Source organism: Saccostrea echinata, unplaced genomic scaffold (genome assembly GCF_033153115.1).
Source record: "Saccostrea echinata isolate AGI-Se365-2 ecotype Australia unplaced genomic scaffold, CSIRO_AGI_Sech_v1 ptg000024l, whole genome shotgun sequence".
NCBI lineage: Eukaryota > Metazoa > Mollusca > Bivalvia > Ostreida > Ostreidae > Saccostrea > Saccostrea echinata.
In genome coordinates this window covers 2,890,434-2,915,784 of record NW_026889773.1, presented here as the reverse complement: position 1 = coordinate 2,915,784, position 25,351 = coordinate 2,890,434, and the positions used below count along the sequence as shown (strand labels likewise).

The following is a 25,351-nucleotide window of genomic DNA, read 5'->3' as shown; positions in this document are numbered from 1 at the left end:
TTATAATATGAGGTATAAAATCCATTTTTCTCAAAGTAGCATAACGTGTGGAAAATTGATATGCGGAGGAATAAAACTAACTATTTTTACATTCGGAACATCATTTTTCCATGTTCCGAATGTATAAAAACAAATATGGCGGGTAATGTGGAACGGCCTCTTAACCCTCTCCGTAAAAATCGACGTACTTCAAGTCTTTGTGAGTATCATTAGAGTATTTTGATTAATTTTATAACATTTTGATGAATGTTTCTTTATGATCTTTTATCTTTAATCTTGAAGAAACGTTCACAGTATAATTTTTCACTTTCACTTCAAAACATTCGTAGGTTAATAATCTTTCAGGAAAGAAGCCATCAATGAGTATGTATTTTCCGATTATACCTGACAATCTGAATTAAATCTGGAACGCTGCATATATTTAAATGTTAAATACCCCACCCAACAGATTGATAATCCCTTCCTCTAGACCATGTAGATTACAGGTCCAGCACAATCTCTTGATTAAGCTATATAGCTTGAAATAGCTATATAGCTTTATTAAGCTATTCAAAATAGCTTGATAATGCTATTTATTATACTTCTGTTAAAATGTTTCCTATATAAAGTTAAGAAGGTAAAATAACTATCTTTATAGTCTCAAAATGTCCACACATAGCAAAGCTATACCCCGGGGTATAGTTTTTGCTATCCACCCCTCGGAAAATTTTCATGCAATTTTTGCCGCCAATTTTGATTTCCTGTAATCAGTCTATAGACTTATGATGTCATCCTGACTTCAGTAGCATTGTGACGTCATCAGGATTTCAACTCATTCTAGCAGTGTTATATTTTTTCCAAATACTTGTTCAAAACTTTTATAATTTTTTTTTCATATTTTTACTATCGAACTGTAGTATCAGGTAAATCCAACCCTCAGAAATTATTATATACATCAGTATAATAAAACGCTTATCCACTGGCTGTGAGTGGGATAGCTCTTTCATCAAACCCTTGACAGGAACTATTCCCCTCGGGCAAGCCCTCGGGGAATAGTTCCTGTCGCGGGTTTGATAAAAGAGCTATCCCACTCACAGCCAGTGGATAAGTGTATATTATTATACTTCTGTTAAAATGTTTCCTATATGAAGTTAAGAAGGTAAAATAACTATTTTTCTATAGGCTGAAAATTTCACGTCTAACAAAGCTATACCCCGGGGTATAGTTTGTGCTATCCACCCCTCGGAAAACTTTCATTCAATTTTTGCCGCCAGTTTTGATTTCCTGCATTAAATCTATAGACTGATGATGTCATTATGACTTCACTAGCATTGTGACGTCATCAGCATTTCAGCTTATTCTTGCAGTGTTATCTTACGCCAAATACTTCCCCAAAATTCTTTTGAACTTTTCATATTTTGCCTATGACACTGTAGTATCAGGTAATCCAACCCTCAGAAATTATAATTTACATCAGTATAATAAAACGCTTATCCACTGGCTTTGAATGGGATAGCTCTTTCATCAAACCCTTGACAGGAACTATTCCCCTCGGGCAAGCCCTCGGGGAATAGTCCCTGTCGCGGGGTTGATCAGTGGATAAGTGTATATTATATGCAAGTTTTCACAAAATTTTATTTGTACAAGATAGACAAAAAGTCGCAAATATTTGACTATTCCTATATGTAGTATGGGTTATCAAATCAACAACCCAAATCAAAGATAGTTCTAACATTGCAGCATTTGAATACTTTTAAGCAAAAGATAAATTTCCATTGTTTGGGTAACTGTACACTACCTTGTGTGCGTTGAGGCATGGATAAGTATGATTGCTTCTCAAAGTACTGAATTATTACCAATCAATTATCTTGTTGGCCTCCTTTATAAGAAGTAACTGTATCAATTGCTTTATATAGCCCCAAAACTTTTGGAACTTTGAGTACAAAGTCTCTTAAGGAGACGCAATTTGATGAGTGATTTTTACTTGCATTATTTTCATAAGAGTTCAAGGATGAATATCATCACTGCACCAAGGTGCGACTTTCTGTGCATACTTGGCAAATAACACATTTGAGAAAAAAGTGTGATAAAATAGCTAAATCAAGCCACTGTAGATTCCTAAATATACGCGCGGAATTAATTATCGCGTTATTACGCGAGAAGCACCACTCGCGAAATAAAATTACTCGCTTTTATTTTTATGGTGCTTTAATGTATGTAAAATCTCTAGATAAATCACTCATTCGCGAATTATTGATCTCGCGATTTGACGCCCTTGGACCATTTCGCGATATTAAGTACTCGTGTAAAATAAGGAATCTACAGTATTCTGAATAACTTTATAAAGCTTTACAGCTAAATCAAGCTATATAGCTTAATCAAGAGATTGTGCCGGACCTGGATTAGATAGAACGTATTATATTATATTGTTAAGAGGCTGGATAGGAATTGGACCCATAGCCCCAACATCAGATGTCAGGTGCTCTAACCATACTGAGCACTGGTGCTTGAGGACAGGACACTCCCCAATATAGACTAGCCCCCATGCCTTTCTGATTTTTTTTCTCAAAAGTTATCTTTTAATGACATATTTCTGATCTTATCCATACTATCAATTTAAAAATTCCTAAACACAAACATTTTGAAAAATTCTACCCTACTGAATATATTATTAGGGGTTATGTAGACACTTAACTAATATGTAGACACTTAGAGGGTTAATACGGAAATATATGGGGTCCTTGAACAAATGCTGGTAGGCAGCATAATATGGTTTAATACATTATTCTTCTGGACCAATGAAATTTCAAGATTTTTATTAGAGGCAGGATAAATAAATCTACAAGGTTGCTATCCTCATCAAAGCTGTATCAATGGAAATGATGATGAGATGACTTATTACCCAATACATTTAAAACTATAGGCAATATTGTTTTTAATGTTTTCTAGATTCTACACAAAATATCTAGAGAGAAATGGGTGTATTTTCAATAAACATTGTGTTTTAAGGACATTGGCAAGTCAAGGTTTTCCGGAGAAAAAAGGTTTAATACATGGGTTTTTTCACTTAAGAAAGAGTGATTGAGAGTGATCTCCCGTGTAGAATCTCCAAGCGGTGAAAACCAATAAAGCGTATGTTTACAGAGGTAAACAAAAGCATGTGTACTTCCTTCAACGGGTAGAATCATCTATACAGCAAGAAAGAAAAGTAGTAATGGCTTTGTTGTAAATTGTATTCAGGGGACAAAGAGCCAACAGATTGTCATTTACCATAATTATGCTCAGTATGCTGGGAAGGGCAAAGATGTGACATATGCTAAAAGGTAGACCAACTGAGATCAGTTCTTAGGTTGTATGAAGGAAGCAGAATTTAGTAACTGCGAATAAAATTTGAAATAAATCCATGCCAATATTTTTATGTCAATGTATTATAATCAATTCAGTCAATTACATGATAGAATCAATCAACCAGTCTGACTCTCTTGACCATTATGAATAATATGTAATTATAGCTGTTAAGGGAAGTAACTCAAAAATAAAGATTGGTGCCGATATGTTCTTGTCTTGTTTCTATATATACATTTTCAGCCAAAATAACTACAAGTCATAGGAAATAAAGATACAATAATGTATATAATACAAAAACTATATGAAATAAGTGGGTTTTGGAGAATTGTTATGGTGAAAAATTATGTAGGTCCCTTTTATCAACATTTTACATAGGAAATGCATTGGGAATTGCAAAAACACTGATTTGACAAAATCTAAAAAAGAAGGCTGGCTTGGTAGGTAAAATAATCCAGAATGTAGCCTGTTTAGTACAATTAAACCTACTCAAGAGTTCTTGAAAAATTCTATACGATAACCAGGAACCTTGCCAATGTCCTTAAAGGGACAACACTCTCAAAACAAAACCTGCAAGTCAAATGATAAGTCATATAATTTAAAAGAAATTAGATGAATTTAATTTACAACAGTGGTTTTAAACACTTTGATACATGTACTATGTTTGAAATACATTTTTAAAAAGTGTTTTAACCAACTTTCTTCACATGCTAATTCTAAAACAGTGTTTCCTACAGTACTTCCAACAGTAGTAAATTTGGGTAGAAAGTCATCTCTTCATCACTTCCATTGATTTGACTTTGATCAGTTGATGCTAACATCCTTGTGGAGTTGGCCATTACTACAGTAACTGTTGAATGCCTAAACATAAATAATGAAACTTGATAATGAATGAAATGAATATTAAATCTATAGATTTGAGTTTTTGATTTTGGCTAGGTGTAGTTTCATGAAACACTTTAACAGAAATTCCTTGTCATCTATATTGGAGAGAGAAAGGGGGTGGGGGGGGGGGGGTTCCTGTCCTCAAGCACCAGTGCCACTGAGCACTAAGGCTAATATCCACAGCCCAAACTATTACAGTACTATTGGTATGTGTCATACAACTACAGATCAAGAACTGAATAGTTTCTTAATATGTTGTAAAGTTTTTGGCAATTTAAATGCATTAGAAATAACTCTTATGAAATTGATCTTCTTTGATCACCTCACTTATGATTACTACACCTTTTGAAGCAATCATAGGTGAGAAGATTAAAGGATTTTATTTTGTTAGGTTAGAAACAAATTGACAAGGCGTTCATAGCTTAGCTTACTGTGCAAGTTTTTATTACAAACAAATTGATTAATAATTCTGTTTTTATTTTAATCGTACAGCTGAGTCAGAATATGAAATTGTCAATGACACGGGGAATATGGGATATGAATTTCCGATCTCGGAGCACATGTCTCGCCGCGAGAACAGAAAGCTGTGGGAGCTGAACTACCAGGAGGCCGCCATATTTCTCCAGGAGGGAGAAAATAACGACAAGTTCTACACGCACCCCCGGAGTTGTAATGCCCTGCCAGCCTATCAGATTGCTCATCATCAGTGGTTTAAAGTCCTGGACCTTGTCGCTGCTCTTGGTCTCCTTTTCCTGGCTGCGTGTGAACGGCCGGCCGTGCCATTTCTAACTTTACCAGTTGGTGTAAGTAAGGATGGAACATATTTGGTAGATTAGTGAACTAGCAGTCTGAATTGAAACAGGTTTTTTACTATAGAGACGAAAGAAAAATATTGTTCAAGTTTTATTGTGGATCTTGGTCTTGGTTTAGCATATTGTGAACGCAATCTCTGAAAATACTTCAACATTAGGAATGTTTTTTTTTTTACAGGTCCATGGTTCTCTAGAGATTCTGGGGCAACTAATCCTGGCTCTGCAGTTAGCCATCAAGTTAAGGTGGCTTGGCTGGAAGACATTCTTCAAACACAAGAGGACAGCAATCAAGGTTAATCAGTACTGAGTAAACTCATACAGATCTCTGTTACTTCCTAAATCTTTGACAGCAATATGTACCTACTATACAAGTGAAATGAATATTCCCTTCAAGTTGATTATTTCAATATTTGAATGAAAAATAACCAGCTTAATGAAATTTTGCTAGCAACTAAAATATAATAACTTTTTAAAAATAATATTTAGTGAAGTATTAATATTGCTGTATGATTACTGTGTGCAGTTGTTTCTTTTTTCAGTCGTTTACGCTGACGATCATGTTTATTGAGTCTGTTGTTGTTCTGATTCGTCAGACGAATCACTTCCGGGTCACGAGGGCACTCAGGCCGCTCTTCCTTATTGACACACATTACTTCAGAGGGGTCAGAAGGTCATGTAGCCTCCTTTTATTTTGATTGTTCAGACTTATGGAAGATAAGTAAAGTGTATGTGTGTTGGGGAGGGGGATCAATCAAAATGGTATATAAGATTTGGAATGAATGTCTATGAAATGAAATGCTCAAATGGATCTGTGAAGAATGTTAATTTTTTTTTGGGCATAAATAATATGAACAGAATACAGTAATGAATGGACTACATTTTATATTTACACTGCACATTAACAGCAGTTTTTTGTTGATTACAGAATCAGCCGTCAGATCCTGATGTCCCTGCCTCCAATCCTGGAACTCATATTTCTCCTCATGTTTTTCATCCTGATATTCTCTATACTTGGTAAAAATATACATGATTTTATGTGTTAGCATTTCTGCTTTATTAAAGATTATTAAAACCCTATATTATTACATAGTTACATGTAGATGGCATTCACTTAGATAATAATTTGTAGATTTTAGGAGACCTGAGTTTAGACGTTTTCTTAGCTTGATATTTTCTTCCCTTCATTTTCTTTTGGTAACATTTACCTGTGACAAAATAAAAAACTTAGTTAATATTATGGATTTACATTATTTAAGTTTTACAATCCTCAGTCACCCTCAAAAAGAGATTCCAAGCAATTATATGTACATGTGCATAATAAGTATTTTTATGCCCCCGGATCAAAAGATCCTGGGGGTATATTGTTTTTGTCCTGTCTGTCTGTTTGTCTGTCTGTCTGTTGTCAACTTTAACCTAGCCCATAACTATTGCGCTGTCAAGGGTAAGGATTTAATATTTGACATGAGTGTTCATTATGACAAGACCTTTCCTTGGGTACCACCACATATGACCTTTTGATCTTGACCTTGGAGTTTGACCCAGTTTTGCAAGATTTTACCAAACTTTAACCTTGGCCATAACTTTTGAAAGGTTGGTGCTAGGGCTTTCATACTTCACATGTATAATCCTTGTTACAAGACCTTCCTTTGGATACCAACAACTTTGACCCTTTAACCTTGACCTTGAAGTTTGACCTACTTTTGGAAAACTTTAACCTTGACCATAACTTTTGAACGGTTGGTGCTAGGGCTTTCATATGTCACATATGTAATTCTTGTGACAAGACCTTTCTTTGGATACCAACAGCTTTGACCCTTTGACCTTGGAGTTTGACCTACTTTTGGAAAACTTTAACCTTGGCCATAACTTTTGAACGATTGGTGCTTCGGCTTTCATATTTCACCTGTGTTTTTCTTGGGAGAAGGCCTTTCCTTTGGCACCATTAATTTTGACCATTTGACCTTGACCTTGATGTTTGACATATTTTTGAAAAAAACTTTAACCTTTTCCATATCTACATGTATTTAATGGTTGCTGCTAGGCCTTTCATATTTCACAGGTTTATTCCTCGAGACAAGACCTTACTTTGGGTATCAACATATTTGATTTGCATTTGAGAAAGTTTAACCTTTGCTATAAGTTGCCATAAGGGGGCATCAGTGTTTCACAAACACATCTTGTTTCTATTTCATGTAGGTTGTACAGCTGACTTTTTATTTTAAAAAAATAATTATTGTTTGTATATTTACAGGGTTTTACCTGTTTTCTGGTGTACCAAATGACACAGTAAGTGTTTTGTAAAGAAACATCTACTTTCTGTGTGTAATTGAACAATGATCTTGAAATAATTTAATGTTGAATTTTGATTTTAAATGACAGACTACATTTGTTATACCCTGTATCTGTTGTAGTACTTAAATGACAGACTACATTTGTTATACCCTGTATCTGTTGTAGTACTTAGATTTTAAATGACAGACTACATTTGTTATACCCTGTATCTGTTATAGTACTTCAGTGTGGAATTTTGATTTTAAATGACAGACTACATTTGTTATACCCTGTATCTGTTGTAGTATTTTGATTTTAAATGACAGACTACATTTGCTATACCCTGTATTTGTTGTAGTTTTTTAATTTTAAATGACAGACTACATTTGTTATACCCTTTATCTGTTGTAGTACTTTGAATTTAAATGACAGACTAAATTTGTTATACCCTGTATCAGTTGTAGAACTTTGATTTTAAATGACAGACTACATTAGTTATACCCTGTATCTGTTGTAGTACTTTGATTTTAAATGACAGACTACATTTGTTATACCCTGTATCTGTTGTAGTACTTTTGATTTTAAATGACAGACTACATTTGTTATACCCTGTATCTGTTGTAGTAGTTTGATTTTAAATGACACACTACATTTGTTATACCCTGTATCTGTTGTAGTACTTTTGATTTTAAATGACAGACTACATTTGTTATACCCTGTATCTGTTGTAGTACTTTAGCACGATCCAGGACAGCTTCATCAGCCTGTTTGTGTTGTTGACAACAGCAAAGTAAGTGTTCAAGCTGACAACAGCAAAGTAAGTGTTCAAACATGGATGAAAATTTTGATCACATTTTGTCTGGCATCTGTCTATCCATCTGTCTGTCAATCTGTAAACTTTTTGCAATTTTGACTTCTTCTGAAGAACCATCGGGCCAATTTTGAGCAAACTTGACCAAACTTGCCACAAAGCATCCTTGGGTGAAGGGGATTCAAGTTTGTTCAAATAAAGGGCCACACCCCCCTTTCAAAGGGAGATAATTATGAATAAGTTAAAATTTGGTGTCATCTTTCAAAAATCTTCTGAGAACCATTAGGCAAGAAAAGTTGAAGAAGAACTTTTGTGAAACCTTCATTACAAGTTTGTTCAAATCCTGACCCCCAGGGGTAGGGTGGGGTGACAATAGGGGATCAAAATTTTACTTAAGAATTTATTAAAAATATCAAGAATACTGTAGATTCCTTATTTTACGCGAGTACTTAATATCGCGAAAAGGCCCAAGGGCGTCAAATGGCGAGAACAATAATTCGCAAATGGGTGATTTATCTAGAGATTTTACATGCATTAAAGCACCATAAAAATAAAAGCGAGTAATTTTATTTTGCGAGTGGTGCTTCTCGCGTAATTACGCGTTAATTTATTCCTCGTGTACATTTAGGAATCTGCAGTAACAAATTTGTGATCAGTCACATTGATTTGGAAGCATCCTTAGGTAGTGTAGATTCAAGTTTATTCAAATGATGACCCCTGGGGGTAGGGTGGGGCCACAATGGGGGATCAAAGTTTTACATAGGAATGTATAGGAAATAATCTTCTTCTCAAGAACAGAAAAGCCATGTTTAGTCTAATTGATATGGAAGCATCCTTAGGTAGTGTAGATTCAAGTTTATTCAAATGATGACCCCCGGGATAGGGAGGGGCCACAATGGGGGATCAAATATCCTGGAAAAAAATCTTCTGTTCAAGAACAGCAAAGCAATTTGTACTGATTTGGAAGCATCCTGAGGTACTTTTAGCCCCCCCCCCCCCCCTCCATTTAAGCTTTTCAAAATTGAACTGATTTGTGCTTTTTCCTAGCCAGTGTACTCAGGTATGTGATGTGGCCCATGGGCCTCTTGTTAACATACACATCAGAATGTTTTAAAACCACAGGAAATGAAAATCACTTTGCTATAAGCCTTAATTCATTATAAGCATGTTTGTTATAACCATGTTTTACCGTTAATCTCCAAATAAAAATACATTTATTTCTCATTTATAGGCTATGACATGGAGACAGACACTAAAACAGTAAAAGCAATTATATTATCTGTTTTTGTGATGGCATTTGACAGTTGCATTTAATTTGGGTTCTATGTGCATTGTAAATGGACTTGCAACATCTCTAAATGGGTACAAATCGTTTTTTTTTTTTTTTTTTTACATTGTTCACTTTCTAGAAAGATTCTTGAATTTTTGAAATGTCAAGAACTGCCAACTGTTAATCAAATTACTTTACCCCTTAAATCCCACCCATGGGAATTTTTGCTTTTATGTTTCTCAAACATTTCTTGTTTTAGCTTATTATAGGCCCAGATAGTAAAAGGTTTTGATGTTAGATGTATTTGTTAATTAAAAAAAAGGAATCACATTTGATCGTGAATGCCCTTGAGCTCCTTGGCTTAAAGAGAATTGCATTTTTAATTAACTACAGTAGAGGAATTGACCTGTGTTTGTTAATTAAGCAATATCCTAACTAAAGTCTTCTACCTGGAAAATTTGGAAATTTCTTTAGAAATCTGCTTTAATTGTCTAGGTTTAAATCTTGAAATTTATACTTTAGCAAATATATATATACATACATACATATACATATACATACATACATATATATATACATGTATATAATATCTAATATATACCATAGTTCCTGCACCTGCATATATTTGAAAAAATATTCTTTACATAAATAAAATCCTTGTATTGTAGGAACCCCTTTGTTGATTATGAATGCTTAATTCTGATGCTGACATAAGATAATTTTCTGTTCTCAGTTTTCCTGATGTAATGATGCCTGCATACGCTGATTCCCGCTGGAATGCCGCCTTCTTCATTGTGTATCTGGCCTTAGTTTTGTATTTCCTTATGAATCTGGTAAGTTTCTTTTTTTATTATGTATGTGGCTTTAGTTTTATTTTTTCTTATGAATTTGAAAAGATTTTGGCAAAATTTTCTTGATTGTGAAATCTGAAGGCAGCATTTTTTGTTAAATCAATCATACTAGTCTTCATTTGATAAATTTCAAAAATTGTCTTAACACAGAATTTTGTCTGAGTGATTGTTTTCTGTACTTTAAATGTTTTTCACATTAATATTAAATTTCATTTTGTATTGTAATTTTTGTTTAACTTTTTTCAGTTATTGGCTGTTGTTTATGATACATTTTCAAATCTGGAAAAGAGAAAGTTAAAGAGGCTATACTTTCACAAAAGAACAGGTTGTCAGCATGCTTTTAAACTCCTTGTTACAAAACAGGTATGTTTTCAGGAAAAGTCAGTTAATCATAGTCAATGTCTGTCTGTATCCCTGGTAATATTTAAAGGAGAATAATGTAGTCTAGATGAAATATTGCCACTCCCTGATTTTCACCCTAATGTATAAATAAGAATCTAGCCCAGATTCAAGATTGCTGCATGAAATAAAAAGCATTTTGTTAATTAGCCTATATCTAAAATTGCTCCAGTGAGAATGTTTAAATTGGCAGATAGATATCACCACCACCACCAAAGAAAAATCACAACAGGCAGACATGTTACACACTATATGAATTCAATACAAAACAAAACAATGACTTAAGAATCTATTGCTAGAGTATGTGTTTAGGTAAAATTAAGTTTATATTCAGTATGTTTTGTAGGATAACAACAAAGTCAATATTGGGAACTTCATGGGGATGCTCAAGTACTTCAAACCTAAAAAAAGTAAGTTACATAGCTATTCTTATTACAATGTTATTATAAACAGACACATGTATGAAAATGAATTATAAAAAAATTATTTCCCTATAGAGCGACTTGAAGCCTATTTGTCCTTCAAAACCCTGAACACATCCAAGGTCGGCAAACTGAGCCTGGAGGAGTTTTACAGTGTGTTTAGTGTCCTTGACCTTCAGTGGAAGGTCAGTATCAATCGAGAACTAATAACCCTTTACTGTAATATCTGATTGATTATAACTAAGAAGTAAATAAATTGAAGAGAATCAATAATGCTGTAGATCAAATAGCATGATATCAATTTCTGGCCTGATCACAAAGGCAAAATGTGTCCTGTTTATGATATATACATGTATATATTGCTGTCAGAAGGTAAATTGTATATGTACCTGTACATCAAGCACCTGTTTGTATTATGATTTGAAGATTCTCTTTTCAGCCCAAGCAAGAAGAGTTCCAGATATGGTCATCAAATTTTAGACATCCTTTCAACTTTATTTTTAGAAGTAAGTTTATTGTATGTCATTAAAGATTTTTAATTCATATACATGTAATTGAATTAGAAAGCAGAAATAATTGAAACAAATTTGTGATAAAATTTCATAATGATTTCATTCATAAAGAGGACTACATGTAATTGTTTTTATAATTATGTGGTAAAAGATCCAGATAGGGTATTGGTTCTCAGTGAAAAGGGGGGTGGGCATATATGTCCATAATGTGTTTGTTCTCACAAGCATAGATTTATGCATCCTTCTTTTTCTTTCAGAATTAAATGATTTCATTAATTGGCGATGGTTTGAGGTATTTATATGTAAGTAACTACCAGGAAGTGAAGGTTTAAGTACATGCTGTATATGTTATGTACTTTTTACATTAATCAGTGTTTGTGATGGAAAATATTAATTGAGTAGGAATGATAAAATCTTGTTCAAAATTATAATAGCATACATATACATGTAAATATCTTTTTCCCCCCAGATTTAGTGATTGCAGCCAATTTTATATGGATTCTGGTGGAGACGATATCACTCTCTAGTAAGTAACTCCAACGTTAAAACTTTTCTCATGCTCTTGTATACTGTTTGTGAAAGTATGGTTGAGTTTTAAATTAATGTGTTGTCTGAAAGTACACATGTGCTGACAGTCCACAACTGAATATTAAAATTGTAATCATATTTACAGAAAAGAACATTGATGTTAAACATTACAACTTTACAATCACTTGGGCTTCCATCATTTTTGTGTGCAGTAAGTAAAATTACAAGTCTTTATTTGAACATGACATGTTTCATGTTAAGGTATGTTAAGACAGCACCCAGATCATTTTTTGGGAAATTTACCTTTTTTTATAAAAAAAAAATGCAACTTAAATATATCGTCAAAAACCACTGATATAATAAAATAATAATAACATGATAATGATAACATAAACTATTGAATTATCCATTGTATAGATATCAGATATGTTAGAGCTTCCAAGGCTAATAAAAGTGCTAAACCATGACATCGTCATGTGACATCTATAAATAGAAAATATGCCGTAATGAAAATGTGAAAAGTTCAACATATGTAGGTGTTTAGTCAATTGAGTAAGGAATAATTATCATGTAAAAACATCTCTGGGCCATGAAAAGTGAAGCATACTGTTCCATCACAGAAATGTTTATTCCACACATTTATTTGAATCCTTACCTACATTTTTAGAATTGATTTATCAAGGAATTTTTACTGACTGATGTTTACCACATGATTCTAGCAGTATTTTTCAAGTATTATAGAACACAAACTTTTGATCTGAACAAATAGGTTTCAAAGTATACATGCATGTATGTACATGGTATAGATGCAGTGTTGAACTTTTGCTTCTTGTTATTGAGAATGACAGAGGAAAGACTGACCAGGACTTGAAAATGACTGCTTGTTTTTGTTTAAATACATGTAATTGGTGAAAATAAATCAGAGCACCAGGTTGAATAAATAATTTCATTTTCCTTTGAAAATTTTTTGATAAACAGATATGATGTCATTAGTTTATGCTTAACCCTTGTGACAAATACTTTTTGATTGAAGTCAAAAGATTTTGTTAAAATTATATTTATGAAAGTTTCCATTTTTAGGTGTTAAATAAACCTTTAAATAGAAATGCTCAGAGATCATTGGCTCTAAAGTTCATATCATATAGCTTACTATGACATCATATTGTATTGCTGATTTCACCAAGGCAAAATATCTAGGTGTAGCTGTAACATACCCTCGTGAAGCATTAATCCAAAAACTCTTCTCCTTTTCCCTTTAGAATTGTATTTGATCCTGCATTTTTTGATAAGTGCATTAATTACTTTAAACATGTGACAATATGTTGTTTCTTTACCTTTCAGTATATACCATGGAGGCCTCAATAAAAATTCTTGCCAAAGGTCCACTTGAATATTTTACAACAGGATGGGATGTGTAAGAATTTTTCTTCTAGGTTCTTTACAATATAAATTTTGGTGAAATTCCAGGTGACTGTAAGAAATATCAGTTTATCTATTATCTATTATCAAATGTGCTGCTATATACCACATGTAAGAAAGCAGTGTTAATTTAAGTGAGTTGTTGGAATGACAGATTTCTGATTTTTTTTAAAATAACAAACAGTATCAGGTTAGAGTTATCGGAATTAGCAGTATTAGATTAAATGTGTTATCAGAATTAGCAGTATTAGATTAAATGTGTCATCAGAATGTCCAGACCCCAGGATCATGAAACATCTTAAGCTTAAGTCAAAATCTTTATGTTGTACTAAAATTTTGTAGAAGTCAAACAGAGCAAAATTAAAATATTTTACAATACTGCTTTACAAAAGTGTTGTTAACTGCAAATTTAGAGATTAATTCAATAATTAATAAACAATTTACAGACCATTGAAAATTTGACTTAAGTCTAAATTTGTTTCATGATCCTGGGGCAAGTACTGTTTACAGGGAAAGTTTTGCTCCTATTATAGTTGTTACCCCATTCACCCTCATTGAAAAAAGGGGCAAATTTAAAACTGGGTGGTTTCAAAGAGGACAGCATTTATCTCTTTATCACAACTGCATCAAGGCCAATTTAAGTTGGGAAAAAATTGTTTGGAAGTATGAAAGGGCGAAAATAACATGGTGCGAATAAATCATAATACAGTATTGGATTGTGACCAATATAAACCATATCATATTAAGTGAGTTATCAGTATGAGTTATCGGAATAAACAGGATCAGATTGATCTCAGAATTAAGTTATCAGTGTATCAAGTTCCAGTTTTAATTGTTAGCTCTTCTGAGCCAAAGGCTCAAAGAGCTAATGCTATGGCCATTTGTGCGGTGTGCGTAAACTTTTTAGAATATGGGCCATAACTCAAGAACCCCTTGGCCAATTATTGTCAAATTTGTCACAGGGTATCCTTGGCCCAAGGGCTCCCTTTTATACTAAAACTAGGGTTGTAACCCTTTAACAAGGGGAGATAATTAGGAAAATAGAAACAAAAGTACTGGTTGCTAAAAAATCTTCTTCTCAAGAACCACTGGGCAGATTATCACCAAACTTACACAAAAGGATGAGGATATGTTGTAGATTAAAATTTGCACGGGGATTTACCCTGGGGCAAAGGGCGTGGTCTCAAGGTCACTTCAAAGTTGACCAAAAATTACATTTTATTAAAATGTTGATATTTTGCTTACTATAAGGACTAGGATCATCAAATCTTGTCAGTTGATGCATCTAAGGACCTTATATCATGTTGACTCAAAAGTAGGTCACAGTGACCTACTTTTTAAATTTTGCGGCCATTCTTTTTCAAAATGATTTAGAGGCATATTTTGAACAATTTAAGGCTTATGATCATCAAACTTTGTCAGTTGATGCATCTTGGGTCCTCAAAGTACGTCAACTAAAAAGTAGGTCACCTTGACCTACTTTTTGAATTTTATGGCTAATCTTTTTTAAAACAATTAAGGTCATTAATTCGAATACGGGGAGGCTTAGAATCATTAAATCTTGTAAGATGATGCATCTTGGGGCCATAAAACATATTTATTAAAAAGTAGGTCACAGTGACCTACTTTTTGAACTTTGCAGGCATTCGATTTCAAAGCGTTTTAGAGGCATAATTTGGACATTTTAAGTCCTATGATCATAAAACTTTGTAAGTTGATGCATCTTGGGTCCTCAAAAAAGGTCAACTGAAAAGTAGGTCACCGTGACCTACTTTTCAATTTATATGACTATAATTAAATATTTCTGGTACTAATTGGCTTAGAATCATCAAACTTTGTCAGTTGATGCATCTTGGGTCTTCGGAGTAGGTCGACTAAAAAGTAGGTCACAGTGACCTACTTTTGAAAATTTATGGCGTTAATTAAATATTTCGGGTACTAATTGGCTTAGAATCATCAAACTTTGTCAGTTGATGCATCTTGGGTCTTCGGAGTAGGTTGACTAAAAAGTAGGTCACAGTGACCTACTTTTGAAAATTTATGGCGATAATTAAATATTTCGGGTACTAATTGGCTTAGAATCATCAAACTTTGTCAGTTGATGCATCTTGGGTCTTCAGAGTAGATTGACTAAAAAGTAGGTCACCGTGACCTACTTTTGAAAATTTATGGCTTTAATTAAATATTTCGGGTACTAATTGGCTTAGAATCATAAAACTTTGTCAGTTTAGGCGTCATGGGTCCTCGGAGTACAACAACTGAAAAGTAGGTCATGGTGACTTACTTTTGAAAATTTATGGCTTTAATCAAATATTTCGGGTACTAATTGGCTTAGAATCATTAAACTTTGTCAGTTGATGCGTCTTGGGTCCTCGGAGTACAACAACTGAAAAGTAGGTCACGGTGACCTACTTTTGAAATTTTATGGCTGTATTTAATATTTTCAGGAATTATTTGGCTTAGAATTGTCAAAATTTGTCAGTTGATGCATCTTTGGTCCTCGGAGTAGGTTGACTGAAAAGTAGGTCACTGTGACCTACTTTTGAAAATTTATGGCTATAATTAAATATTTTGGGTACTTATTGGCTAGAATCATCAAACTTTGTCAGTCGATGTATCTTTGGTCCTCGGAGTACAGCAACTGAAAAGTAGGTCACGGTGACCTGACCTACTTTTGAAAATTTATGGCTTTAATTAAATATTACAGGTACTAATTGGCTTAGAATCATCAAACTTTGTCAGTTGATGCATCTTGGGTCCTTGGAGTAAAACAATTGAAAAGTAGGTCACTTTGACCTACTTATAAAATTTTATGATTATAATTTTAAAAAATATTTTAGGTATTAATTGGCTTAGAATCATCAAACTTAGTTGATGGGTCCTCAGAGAATGACAAGTGATAAGTAGGTCACCATGACCAACTCTCAGGTACTAATTGGCTTAGAATCATCTTGGGTTCTCAGAATGTGAATTGGAATTTCAAGGGTTTATGTAAATATGCAGGATACTTCGAGGCTTCAAATAGAAGTGATAGGTTGTACAGTTTATCAGAAGAGCGATTCAAGGCCCATGGGCCTCTTGTTATAGGCAATATCAAAATATGTGTGTGTAAAATAAAAAATAACTAGGCTTAGCATCAGATTAAGTGGGTAATCAAAATAACTTGTTTCATAATGTACAAATGACCATTCACTTTTGTAAATGATTTAATAAAAGTGATATTCTTACACAGTACTAGTGTGAAAGGATATCAAAATGGTATTCTCACAGTGTAAGAGGTTTGATTTGTGACCAGCCTATATTTGGTCTATTGTTATTTTTAGGTTTGATTTGTGACCAGCCTATATTTGGTCTATCGTTATTATTAGGTTTGATTGTGATCAGCCTATATTTGGTCTATCGTTATTATTAGGTTTGATTGTGACCAGCGTATATTTGGTCTATTGTTATTTTTAGGTTTGATTGTGACCAGCCTATATTTGGTCTATTGTTATTTTTAGGTTTGATTGTGATCAGCCTATATTTGGTCTATTGTTATTTTTAGGCTTGATTTGTGACCAGCGTATATTTGGTCTATTGTTATTTTTAGGTTTAACTGTGACCAGCGTATATTTGGTCTATTGTTATTTTTAGGTTTGATTGTGATCAGCCTATATTTGGTCTATTGTTATTTTTAGGCTTGATTTGTGACCAGCGTATATTTGGTCTATTGTTATTTTTAGGTTTAATTGTGATCAGCCTATATTTGGTCTATCGTTATTATTAGGTTTGATTGTGATCAGCCTATATTTGGTCTATTGTTATTTTTAGGTTCGATTGTGACCAGCGTATATTTGGTCTATTGTTATTTTTAGGTTTAACTGTGATCAGCCTATACTTGGTCTATTGTTATTTTTAGGCTTGATTGTGACCAGCCTATATTTGGTCTATTGTTATTTTTAGGTTCGATTGTGACCAGCCTATATTTGGTCTATTGTTATTTTTAGGTTTAACTGTGATCAGCCTATATTTGGTCTATTGTTATTTTTAGGTTTGATTGTGACCAGCCTATATTTGGTCTATTGTTATTTTTAGGTTTGATTGTGATCAGCCTATATTTGGTCTATTGTTATTTTTAGGTTTAACTGTGACCAGCGTATATTTGGTCTATTGTTATTTTTAGGTTTGATTGTGATCAGCCTATATTTGGTCTATTGTTATTTTTAGGCTTGATTTGTGACCAGCGTATATTTGGTCTATTGTTATTTTTAGGTTTGATTGTGATCAGCCTATATTTGGTCTATTGTTATTTTTAGGCTTGATTTGTGACCAGCGTATATTTGGTCTATTGTTATTTTTAGGTTCGATTGTGATCAGCCTATATTTGGTCTATTTGTTATTTTTAGGTTTGATTTCCTGGTAACGGTGACTAGTGTTATAGGTTTACTGGGAGAGTACTTTAATGATTCTTTCTTCTACATCACTGTTCTTAGACCATTCAGACTTCTCAGGTAAAGGGATGTTAGTGTAATGAAAAAATTCATGTAACTTTGCACAGTTCTTTAGTATATAAAAAAACTGTTTATGAAAAGTTAACATAGCTGAGTACACAGCAGCAATATTACATTGATTTCAACTTTAATAAGTTTATTTGCAATGATTTAAATGTGTTTAAGATATTGATATATTTATTTAAATGTTTACAATATTGACTTGCTATTTGATCAGGTTGTTTAAGATGAAGAGAAGTTATAGGGATGTACTAGGGACGCTGTTCATTCTCTTCTCTAGGCTCCTCAGGTAAAACATCTCCATTTTTATTTTAATTGCCCTATTTTTACCTTTTACATGTATTTCTTACAAGATTTTTTACTTTTTGGACTTTGTTTGTTTGACAGTGTTTTTTTTTTTTTACATTATTTTTATTGAAATGATCATTATTTGTAGAACTGTGAATTTGGATGTACAATGTATTATGGTGTTTGTGCTATATTTAGTTTGACCTTGACCTATTCTTGTTTTAGTCTAGTGGTTGTCATCATGCTAGTCTACTATTTCTTTGCCATTATTGCCATGGAGTGCTTCCTATACGTTGATCTCAAAAATTGCTGCAAGTAAGTTATCAATCATCATCATTCTACTTTTTTTAAATAATCAAGTGCTGTGTATATATTCATAGTCTTGTCCAGTAAATAATATACTGTCCTTAAAAGTAGAAAATCAAAATTTATTATGAATTATTGTCTGTGATAGAAGTTTCATAAAGGGAATCCAGAGAGAGAGAGAGAGAGAGAGAGAGAGAGAGAGAGAGAGAGAGAGAGAGAGAGAATCAGTGAAAGGTTAACTTGTATACATGTACCTTATTGATTATCTTTGCAGAAACACCAGTGTAGAAGCATTCTACAAGTTTAGCAACAACACCAACAGTTTGGGATATTATTACCTCAATGACTTCAGTAATATACTCATATCTGGTGGTAAGTTTTCTGTAAAACTCAGTACATGTAATATACTCATATCAGGTGGTAAGTTTTCTGTAAAACTCAGTAATATACTTATATCTAGCAGTAAGTATTCTGTAAAACTCTGTAATATACTCATATCTTGTGGTAAGTTTGCTGATAAACTCAGTAATATACTGGTGGTAAGTTTTATGTAAAACTCAGTAATATACTCATATCTGGTGGTAAGTTTTATGTAAAACTCAGTAATATACTCATATTTGTAACTGGTGGTCATTTTTTTGGTTTTGTTTTGATAAAGTCAACTTTCACATACTTTTTTTCATAGGAATAATTTTTAAAGGAATCTGGAATGATACTCTTTTACTAAATTAGGGAATAACTTCTTCTAATTTGGTATTTGTGACCGTTAATGCTGATGTTGAGTTTTGTTATATGAAATACTTCACGAATTGTTTTTTTGCGTCGCTCTATTATGACGTCACAATCAAAGGCTTTCACTCTCGTTAATGCTCGTTTAACTGCCTCAAACTTCATTGCATTAGCAAATCAAAATTCATTTTACAAAACAATTGCATTAGAATTAAAAATTACATGTAGGAACACCTTTGAATTTTTATACTAAGTGTAGTAACGCTTAGGCTTCTCTCTCATTCATTCAATGAAAACCTTTTAAGGTCATCTAACATTTATTTATGCACTGGTCTTGATGTAATTATCACTATATATACATGATGTAAATTTTTAAGAACTTATAAACTGAAATGTAAACTTTACCTGACTTATTTTGTATCGTCTATTGTAGTGACGCTGTTTGAGCTAACAGTGGTCAACAACTGGTTCATAATAATGGTAAGTAAAACGATCGGACATCTTATTTTAAGATTTTATTTTTCAAAACTATTGCCTTTTGAGGTACAACTAAAGTAAAAACAGTTTATTAGATTGTTAACTAGCAGATGGTTGTACTCTGTAAATACATTTTAGTAGAGTGCTCCTGGCTTAAAGCTGGTAAATTCAACTATGTCAGATAAAATTGTTATTGCCTGTGTGATATTTTTTTTCTACTGTTTACAGGAAGGATTCGCTCATCACACGGGAGAGGTGTCCAGGACGTTCTTTATGACGTTCTACATCGTTATGATGGTTAGTATACACAATGTTAAATGTCATCTCATCTTCATTGTGTTCATTGCTATGATGGTCAGTATACATATTATAAATAAATGATAATTATGTTTTTTAGGGTAACATGCGAAATTGTTATCCTGCGAAAACCATTGTTGACGTGGCAGAGCTGAGGTCAACAGTAGTTTTCAAGGGATAACAATATTTAGACAACAAAATAAAATGTCTTCTCATCTTGATAATGTTCTACATCGTTATGATGGTAAGGTTAAATCATTAGATGCCATCTTATCTGTATTATGTTCAACATTGTTTGGATGGTAACTTAAAGGTAAAATCATCACATGTTATCTTGTCCCTTGATGATTAACAGATTGATATGGATAGGGGAAACGAGATTGTCAAAAAAAAAAGAAAAAGAGAAATGAATCAACTTTAACCTTTTTAAAAAATAACAACCCTCCAATGAAAACAAATGCAAAGCAGTCTGCATATACCATAATGAATGTAATGAGGGACCAAAGTTTTTCCTTGAAGGTTGCCATTACAATTATTTCCATTGTAGGTTGTCATGACAATTGTTTTAGCCTTCATTCTGGAGTTATTTTTGTTCCGTATTCAGTACAGAAGAAAACTCAAACTGGAAGACATTGATGGTAAGCTGGAAAACATTTGTAGGATTACATATTCATAGATTTAATAAGAACATTGAATTCATTGTTAAATTTAAAAAAGAGCCATTTGAATATCAGTAAGAGTGTGGTATTTTCTTATCAGACCATGCCAAGCAGACTGAACATGTGTACATCAGTGATGAAGAGAAAATGATGTGTGAGAACCCTGACTATAAATGGACAGGTCGATACATAGCATTACAGAGAAACTCCACAGAACTACAGGTATGTCATTGTTATAAGTGGACAGGTCGATACATAGCATTACAGAGAAACTCCACAGAACTACAGGTATGTCATTGTTATAAGTGGACAGGTCGATACATAGCATTACAGAGAAACTCCACAGAACTACAGGTGTGTTATTGTTATAAATGGACAGGTCGATACATAGCACTACAGAGAAACTCCACAGAACTACAGGTATGTCATTGTTATAAGTGGACAGGTCGATATATAGCAGTACAGAGAAACTCCACAGAATTACAGGTATGTCATTGTTATAAGTGGACAGGTCAATACATAGCATTACAGAGAAACTCCACAGAACTACAGGTGTGTTACTGTAGATTCCTAAATATATGCGAGGAATAAATTATCGCTTAGTTATGCCAGAAGCACCACTTGCAAAATAAAATTACTCGCTTTTATTTTTATGGTGCTTTAATGTATGTAAAATCTCTAAATAAATCACCCATTCGTAAATTATTTTTCTTGCGATTTGACGCCCTTAGCCATTTCGCGATATTAAGTACATGTACTTGAGTAAAATAAGGAATCTACAGTATTTTCCTATCTAAACATTTCTTTGTCTTTGAAGTTTGGCACATTGTTTTTCTAACACAATTACATGCATTCAGATTTAGCAGAGAAGCAGCACAACTTTGATACATATTGTACTATGTCTCTGATATGAACTAGCTAGGACTTGATCCCTACTCTATTCAATCATTTAAATTGAACTTCTACATCACCAGTAAACATTTTGAAATTTTAAAGGAAATTGTATTAAAATTCTATATGGAATTTAATAACTTCCTGCAAAAAAAAATAGTGATTCATGAAAATTGACTTTGAAAGGACTTAAGGTTCATAAACCCTCTGCTCACTCATATAAAATGTTTCTTTAACTCTTTTGGTTTTCCAAATTAAATGTATTTTTCAAGTAAAATACCCCCCAAAAAATATAGCATAGCTTGTGGGTCAAAATTGGACAAAAAAGATACTTCAACTTGACAAATTTATAAAGGAATAATAGACATATTTGTCAATAAGGTTTATCTCTCTTATCAGAGTATCTATGAACCTTAATAAAATTTGCAGAACATAGTACAGTGTCTTAAAAAATATTTTTTCTGAATTTGTTTTTCCAGACCCCCTACCTGTACAAGGGAGAAAGACACAGGAACAAAGAAGACTTTAGTCTCAGGATGTATGGGGATGAGGTCAAGGTCAGTTTGATTAAAAATCTTTAAACAGCACTATTACTTGAGAAGTATCTCTCAAACAATTTTTTCCCAAAAGTTCCTGAAAATTAAACTTTGCTTTAGTCATAAACATGTTATAAATAATTTTATTTCATTTTTAACAGTGAAATACTTTGATTTCTTTATTGAATCTTTCTTTACTCTTTATGACATCACAGCCTATGACACTGTGTTAAGAAAAGACACAGGCAAAGAGAAAATCAAAGAAAATGTAATAAACAGAAAATTCAATGTTTTGTAGTTGGATATAGAATTTATTTCACTGGTGAGACAGGATTTTTTGATATTTTCTCTCTTGCTTCGCACTCGTGAAAATATAAAAAAATCCTGTCCCACTCATGAATTAAATTCTATATATTCTAGATCCATATATCTATATTGTTTGTTTTTAGGTCACCTGAGTCACTCAGGTGACGTACTATTGCTATCCGTTTTTGTCCGTCGGCGTTCGTCGTTTGTTGTGCGTCGTGTGTTAACATTTGAACATTTTTAGCTTCTTCTCTGAAACCTCTCAACCAATTTCAACCAATTTTGGCATATAGCACCTAATGGTGAAGGGGAACAAAAATTTCGAATTTCATGCTCCCTGCCCCCCTGGTGCCTGAGGGGTGGGGCTAAAACCACCAAAATTAATGCAATCTTTAAAAATCTTCTTTACTCCTGGACATCAAGCAGTCAAACTGTTGGCATGATTGTAATAAGGATTGAGCCCTCTACCAAAATTGTGAAATTCATGGCCCCAGGGTCAGAGGTTGTGGTGCTTGGGTGGGGCTGTATACATCATATAGTGAAAGTGCATTATTTCTTTGAAAATCTTCTTCTCTGCTTCTGGGTATTTAATAAACTACCTAAGTACATAGTTATGTTGAGCAAGACTGCCTCTTCCAAAATTTTGAATTTCATGGCCCCTGGGTCAGGGGTTCTGGTGTTAGGGCAGGGCTTTATTGATTATATAGTGAAAATGCATTAAATCTTTGAAAATCGTCTTCTCTGCTCCTGGGCATGAAATAAACTAACTAAGTACATAGTTATGATGAGCAAGAGTGCCTCTACCAAAATTGTGAATTTCATGGCCCCAGGGTCAGGGTTTCTGGTGTTAGGATGGGGCTCTATTGATTAAAAAGTGAAAATGCATTAAATCTTTGAAAATCGTCTTCTCTGCTTCTGGGCATGAAATAAACTAACTAAGTACATAGTTATGATGAGCAAGAGTGCCTCTACCAAAATTGTGAATTTCATGGCCCCAGGGTCAGGGTTTCTGGTGTTAGGATGGGGCTCTATTGATTAAAAGTGAAAATGCATTAAATCTTTGAAAATCTTCTTCTCTGCTCATGGGTATGAAATAAACTAACTAACTACATAGTTATAATGAGAATGGCTGCCTCTTCCAAAATTGTGAATTTCATGGCCCCTGGGTCAGGGGTTCTGGTGTTAGGGTGGGGCTCTATTGATTATATAGAGAAATTGCATTATTTCCTTGAAAATCTTCTTCTCTGCTCATGGGTATTAAATAAACTAACTAAGTACATAGTTATTATGAGCATGGCTGCCTCTTCCAAAATTATGAATTTCATGGCCCCTGGGTGAGTGGTTCTGGTGTTAGGGTGGGGCTCTATTGATTATACAGTGAAAATGCATTAAATCTTTGAAAATCTTCTTCTCTACTCCTGGGTATGAAATTAACTAAGTACATAGTTATGAGCATGGCTGCCTCTTCCAAAATCTATTCGATTATATAATGAAAATGTGTGAATTCTTTGAAAATCTTCAACTAATTGCATAGTTATGATGATGAGGGTACCTCTTCCAAATTTGTAAATTTTCATGACCCTAGGTCATGGGTTGTGGTGTTATGGTAGGGCTGTGTTAAATAGTGAAAATGCATTATTTCTTCGAAAATCTCCTTTGCTCTTGGACATATTGGAAGCAAACAGAGTAAAAGTTTAATAAGCAAGGGTATTTTTACCAGAATTTTGAACATCTGGACCATTTAGTCAAGTGTTCTGGTCCTGGCCAGGGCTCTATCAATTTGTATTCTACTGAGTGAAGTTATTCCCATTTGCCTTTCACCTTTGATAATTAATCACTGTAGATAATGTATTTGAAAGGTTAATAGAATAAGAGAATTATGCAAGAACATTTATTGTATAATACAAAAAGTACTTTCATAGTTTTAATAATCAGGTAGACTTGGAAATTATAGATGAATAAAAATGAAACAAAAATAACTTATCTTTTTAGATGGTAACAGTGATAAATGGGGGACAGATAGAAAGATACTAGACCAATTATTTTGTTGATCTTAATGTACTATTTTTCTTGCTATTTCTTGCTAGTTTATGGATCCTCTAAATTGTTGTACTCAGGTGACCGTTAAGGCCCTTGGGCCTCTTGTTTGTTGTTTATTATCGTTGACAGAGTTGTTTATTTTTTTTTATCTAATTTATCATTGACAGAGGTGTTTATTTGTTTATCTTATTTATCATTGACAGAGTTGTTTATTTGTTTATCTTATTTATCATTGACAAAGTCGTTTATTTGTTTATGTAATTTATTGTTGACAGAGTTGATTATTTGTTTATCTTATTTATCATTGACAGAGTTGTTTATTTGTTTATCCTCTTTATCGTTGACAGAGTTGGTTGGAGGAGGAGCAGGAGAGTCGTGAGCAGACCATTCACACGATGACGGAACTCAGGAGGCGGAGTCGACCTAACGCTGACCTCGAGGATCTCGACGAGGACGTCATTCCTAGCTCCTCATTCTCAATCCCTGTAGCTGAAAGCATCCAAGAAGCAGGGCCACAACCCTAGCTTGCTTTTAGGAGAGAAATAACAATGATATGGGTTAGGTCACATAATGGTCTCTGATTTACTTATTTTAATTTAATATGTTTGTAGATATATGATGTTCTAGTTTATTTAATGAAGTTGAACCAAAGTCAAGGGTGCTCCACAGTCCCAGGATTTGGACAGTCATTTTTAATCATCTTTTTTCTGTGATCAAGTTCAAATGGTGCCAAATTGTCTTTAATATTTCATTTCAAGCAGCCTCCTTACGTTTCATATTCAGGAGGTACTTTCAGTATGAGTGTGTAAATTGAATGCTTTGTGTTGA

At 33.4% G+C, this 25,351-nt stretch overlaps 1 protein-coding gene across 1 annotated transcript; it reads left to right on the top strand.

The window, feature by feature from the left end:
• Positions 1 to 111: 111 nt before the first annotated feature.
• LOC133191746 (two pore channel protein 1-like) lies at positions 112 to 25,047 on the top strand. The gene is made up of 26 exons (XM_061327482.1): positions 112 to 199; positions 4,702 to 5,012; positions 5,200 to 5,313; positions 5,561 to 5,691; positions 5,947 to 6,035; positions 7,273 to 7,307; positions 8,024 to 8,082; positions 10,107 to 10,206; positions 10,471 to 10,587; positions 10,970 to 11,033; positions 11,121 to 11,230; positions 11,485 to 11,551; positions 11,815 to 11,859; positions 12,027 to 12,083; positions 12,231 to 12,296; positions 13,427 to 13,499; positions 17,890 to 17,994; positions 18,212 to 18,283; positions 18,508 to 18,597; positions 18,863 to 18,960; positions 19,751 to 19,797; positions 20,023 to 20,091; positions 20,639 to 20,729; positions 20,851 to 20,972; positions 22,121 to 22,198; positions 24,871 to 25,047. Exons 1-26 carry the CDS (start codon positions 136 to 138, stop codon positions 25,045 to 25,047), a joined length of 2,451 nt encoding a protein of 816 aa, XP_061183466.1. The 5' UTR covers positions 112 to 135.
• Positions 25,048 to 25,351: the final 304 nt, after the last annotated feature.